Source organism: Halyomorpha halys, unplaced genomic scaffold (assembly GCF_000696795.3).
Source record: "Halyomorpha halys isolate HHAL.00 unplaced genomic scaffold, Hhal_1.1 Scaffold570.1, whole genome shotgun sequence".
In the NCBI taxonomy this organism is placed as follows: Eukaryota; Metazoa; Arthropoda; class Insecta; order Hemiptera; family Pentatomidae; genus Halyomorpha; species Halyomorpha halys.
This window is the reverse complement of record NW_027113602.1, coordinates 54,586-60,366: the sequence shown is the minus strand read 5'-3', so window position 1 is coordinate 60,366 and position 5,781 is coordinate 54,586. Positions and strand designations below refer to the sequence as shown.

The 5,781-nt window shown below is 26.5% G+C and overlaps 1 protein-coding gene across 1 annotated transcript in view; it reads right to left on the bottom strand.

The window, feature by feature from the left end:
* Vps13 (vacuolar protein sorting 13C) overlaps nt 1-5,781 on the bottom strand; it is a gene marked incomplete in the record, with an annotated part of 159,879 nt that overhangs the window by 143,854 nt on the left and 10,244 nt on the right. Inside the window, 2 exon segments of the mRNA XM_067051012.1 lie at nt 1,945-2,092; nt 3,766-3,880. Coding sequence (XP_066907113.1) covers nt 1,945-2,092; nt 3,766-3,880 — 263 coding nt within the window.

Here is a 5,781-nt window from a genome sequence, read left to right as displayed (position 1 = left end):
ACTTCATAAGGGCTAAAAAGATATAAACAAAAAAAAAACTGAGAATATTACAACAATAAGGTAATTTAAGCTAGGATAAATATTATGTAAAAATAAAGTGATAAGAAATTACATATAAATAAAAGGAAGGAAGACATAAAATAGTATCGGTATAAAATAAACTTTAATAAACATTGATAAGAATAAAGAATAAGTAACAATGGCAAGAGTAAAATTTTTTAAAAAATATGTAAAATATACAGTTAAAAAAGTACAGGAGACCTACGTAAAACAAAAAACAATCCGGAAAAAAAAATACGGGGAAAAAAAAAAGAAGAAGAAGAAGTAGAAAGTAAAGATAATATAAACGTCTAGAAAGAATAAATATAAATAAAAATAATAATAATGATAATAATGTTTATTTAATCTTTACTTTCTTCTTCCCCCCCCTGTATTGTTTTTTGTCTTATGTACGTCTCCTGTACTTTTTTAACTGTATACTTTATGTATTTTTTAAAAAATTTTACTCTTACCATTGTTAGTTATTCCTTATTGTTATCAATGTTTATTTTATACTGATACTATTTTATGTCTTCCTTCCTTTTATTTATATGTAATTTCTTATCACTTTATTTTGACATAATATTTATAAAAGTATAATTTCGTTCAAATGACACTAACTATTTTTAACAATATAATTATTGAGAAATTATGAATAATAACCATGATTTATAAATAAACATAATAATTCCTAAGAAGAGAAAGAAAAAAAGAAACATTAACAACGAATACAAAATACATTAAAAGATTTATTAAAATAAATAACAGATTTCTAATGAATTTTGTTGATCGGTTTTTTGAGAAAGTCGTCTATTGATTCCATTCATAGTTCCCAATTGGCTATTTCTTACGAGAAACATTCACTGTGATTCTTAGGACCATATTTTGTAATTATTTAACTCCTCACCAACCTTATAGCAGTGTGAGGATCTCATCAGTAGAACTTGATCAAGAAACCTCTCTCCTAAACCATTTTTCTTCCGCTACCCTCATTCCAACCCTCGCCTTCTCATGTTTTTCTCTTGGTCTCTACTCTTCCACCTTTTTTTTCTTGAAGGTTGTTTTTACTCACCATTATTTCATCTTTTTTTTTCTATAATCCAATTACATTTCTAATACATTTACATCTCTTTGTCTCTATAAATATTTATAAAAATATTTTTAAAAATGTTTGTAGCTTGTAAATTGGCCCGTTAGCAATTGACCTTAATGATTTATTTTCTTTTATTTATTTCATTAATCCAAACATTCTCAGATGGTGGCAATGTCTCTTAATCAATTTTTTTTTACTTAATCATTAATGAAGTTATTTGTTGATTTATTTCTAACAAAGGGTCGATTATTATAAAATAATTTTCATTCCATATTCCTCCTTCTTCTTTATTGCTACTTTTTTTGTTTTATCTAATTTAACTATTCATTAATTTGAATTCTTCTTTTAAAATAATAAAAAAGATTCCAAATATCAATTTTCCATTTTCCTAATTACGTATATTGTTTCTCAACACCATTTACATGGTATTGAAATGTTTCTAAGTTTCTTAGTATCACATTTCAACATGATTATATCCTTCCTTATATCTTTGGGAAATAAATTACCATTGTTGCCTTAACTGAGAAAATTAATAATATTGTTTGGTAACTTCAATATTTGTTAAATTTTCTACTACATATATCTTGTACTTCTGCCAACCTGTTTTCTGTCATTCTAGCAATATGGCTGAACTATCTCAGCTGGTGTTCTTTCATGTTATTGTCAGCAGGCATAAGATCCATATTAAACCTCATTGTTATATTTCGCACTCAGTCTCTTCCCCACTATTCATTTCAAATAACGCATCTTATATTAATACAATAATTATATAAATTATAGTTATATGTAGGTTAGATAACTTATGTGCTTACAATACTTATACGAAGGGGGTACATTTGTTTGGGATCCAACGCCAATCCTGAAACTATTTTCTAATTCTTTTTTCTTCAGTAGCAATGTCAGTTGAAATAGCGTGTCATTGGAATTCAAATAGAAGCAAAGCCAATTGATGGAGAGTTCCTAAAACAATTAAATCAACGTTACTCAAAGGAAACAAAGTTCATTATTTCATATGGTTGTGGTAATAAATTTTATAAAGTGGATGCATTACTGATAATGTCATCATTAGAACTGCATCAACATAGTCCAAATTTTAAAAACAAATAATAAAATTTAATTATAAAAAACTGTTAAACTAAATACATATTTTATAAATTATATTTTTATAAATAAACTAACTGACCTGGCAATGCTTTGCTATTGCCATATTTGAGGATATATGTAAAATTAATGAACATAATTGATTGTTTGATACAAATTATTGTACTTAAAAGTAAACGTTTACATATACTTTATTATTATGATTTGGTAACATAAATGAAACCAATAAATGCGATAAGAAACGAAACAGAAATTTTGCACTATGTTTTAAAAGCTAAACCTAATAGTGACATAGAGGAACCTTGTGTCATGGATATATGTTATGAAATTAAAATTATCGAAAAAATTATGGATAAAACACAAAACCACAAAAATATTAGTTGATTCTTCATCGCATATGTGAGTTAAATTGGATTACTGTTTTATTCACTTTTAGTTTATTACAGAACAATTAAATATGCAATGTTTTTGGCAGAGTTGGGCAACTATGAAACTAATAGCTAAAGTTACCATGGATACGATATTTATTTATCAATGGTTCATTCATGAATAAGGGTCGTATCCATGGCAACTTTAGCTATTAGTTTCAACAATAGCTAATTTTTGCCCATCTCTGTCTTATGTAATACGATTGCTATATAAACAGATGCATACAAATAAATAGTTGGACTTGCAACATTCATACGACACTTTTATATAAATAAATGAAGTGATAAGAAAAGATAGCAGTAACTATGGAAACATTCGAAGAATGCATTTAAAAACTGATGTTGCTGTATAATCACTAAAAACGAATATAATTTGCTTTTTCCTTAAGAAAAAGAATTTTTTTGACCTACTTTATTGAAAGATAAATTATAATACTATCCACAAAATCAAGAAAAAAAAAAAAAAAAAAAAAAGGAAGAAAATGAACGAGACAGAATTCATACCTGTTTTGACAGAAGTCAATGTGAAAGTGAACCGTAGTAAGTAATTCTGCCTAGTTCATTTTTTTTTTTTTCTTGATTTTATACTTATCCCTTTTCATCTCTTTATTTTTACTTTCTTTAATATTTCTTCTTTTTATCTGTTACTATTTCCGTTTTCATTTATTGTTTATAACCTTTAATTTTACGTTTCATTGTATACCCTTGAAATTTTCCATTTATTTTTTTATGTTATGGTAAATGTTTGTATCTTTTTTTAGCCCTGACGAAGCTATAAAATATTAATTAGTTCATACGATAAATTGATTAAGGCATTGACTTCTCATTGGAGTCCAGGGAGGTAGTCCATGGTAAAGGTATTAATAAGCCATAGAAAAGGCAGATATCCCAGACAGACAGTATTTAATCATACCTCTACTTTGAATTTGTATAATATAATATAAAATATGTAAATAAAGACAAGTTTTCAATTCAATAAAAATATATATATCAATTCTTTCTTTAATTGTGAAATATAATGAATGGCATGGAACATATCTAAGTCAATAAATGATATTTAAAAGTTTTATTATGGAACAATAGAGGAAAATCCAACATATTTACCTTAAAAATTAGGTCGAGAGGATCAAGCACAACTTCACCCCATGGTGGAACAGTTTTTACTTCAAGAGAACTGAGGGTGATCCCAAAAGAAAATTTATGTCCAGGATGACTTATCCTATACATTATGAAATAAATGAGACTTCTTATCTATTAATTATAAAATATTTACAAGCACAAATATAAAATCAGATTAATCTAGATATATGAGTAATATATAGAAATGCTTTAATTAGCCATGCTGCCCAAATACATTGGGTCGCTACAATACAGAGCAAACCAATGAATCCATGATCAGACATATATATAGTACATATATTAACATGATATAGTAATAATTTTTTCCCTATCTTTTCCTATTACAGTCAATACTCATCAACATACTACATACAAATATTTTATTATTATTTTTTTTTAATTTAACAATTTCATTACATTTGACAATTTTATTCTCCCAATTCCACTCTCTCAGTCAGACCTCCCCTTTCCAGTGATCCGCTACCCACGTTCAATCCGTTAAAAAAAAATTAAACGAATCTATCATTATATAGCAAAGTAAAATCAAACCAAAGACATAATAGTCACAGCAGTAGATCAGTTTACAAAAAATAAAATAAATAAATAAATTTAAAAAAAATTAATATATAGATTTAAAAAAAAAAAAGTTAGTTAAAAGAAATAATTTAATGAATAAATAAGTTAAAACACAAATCAACAGGTCCAAAAACTAAAAATAACAATCGCAGAGGTAATTTCCATGCAGGTGATGTATGATCCCCAGGGAGTCTAAAAATATATTTTCCACCAAGATTGCTATATCCCCAAAGCTGACACCTAGGTTTTCTAAGAAGCTCCTCGTTTTATCTGGTATTGTTCCACGAGGCCAAACCACACAGTGAACTCTGTCTTTACGAAGGTCTCGCAGAATTTTTCTTTAAAGAAAGGGATGCATTTTTCATATAAAAAGAAAATTGGATCAACATAGCAAACGTTATCAGTTAACAAGTTCCCACCATAATGACATACCATGTATTACAAGGTCAAACCATAATTTTTTTTAACCATAATTTCTTTGTGAAACCCTATCGATCCAGAGCCTGACCAATAATTTGCAGCAAGTAACCTAGATAAATAATACTATTCAATGAGACATCAATCTTATAATAAAAAATATATATTCTTAATAATATAAACCATAAATTATAAATGGATATTGGTTCTATTGAACAACTGTAAAAATATCTGAAGGATCGAGGCAGAAAACTTATTGTTTTTAAGTCTAACTCAAATAGTTTAAAAAGTTACAATGCTTAGGAGTGGAACAAAGTTCCTTCAACATTGACTCAAAAATTATTTGGTTCAATGCACCAACATCATCAATGTATACTCAGAGCTTCATTAAAGTAAATGTTAATAAAATTTTTACCAGCAATATAATATAATAAAAATAAGGCATACAAATATTTTTTTACTCATATTGCTGGTTGATTATTTTGAATAATTTATTTATAATCCTTATATTATTATTAATTAAATAAGGTTTATATTATGAAAAATGTATTCTTTTTATTAAAAAATTGAAGTACTATTAAATGTTTTTGTTTATTTAACTTGCTAGCCACACATGATAGCAATATTTTTTATTTTATTTGATTAAAAAAAAATTTTAACTCTGACTATATTTATATTTGATAAGTAGAAAAGATGGTTGGAGGGTTTGGTCAGCAAAAAAACAAACAATTTTTTATTCGTACCGATGTTCCAACCTGAGTTTCAGGTCTTCATCAGGGGTATAAAACAAAAAGAGATAACAACCATCGTTTAGAGAAACATAAAATTAAAAAGAAATAATAGACTAACAAATTTGGAAATGTAAATATACATAATAATGAAAATAAAAAAATAGTTGATTAATAACCATGGAATTAGATAGTAAGACAGATTGATTGATTAATAACCATAGAGTTAGACAGTAAGATAGATTGATTGATTAATAACCATAGAGTTAGACAGTAAGAT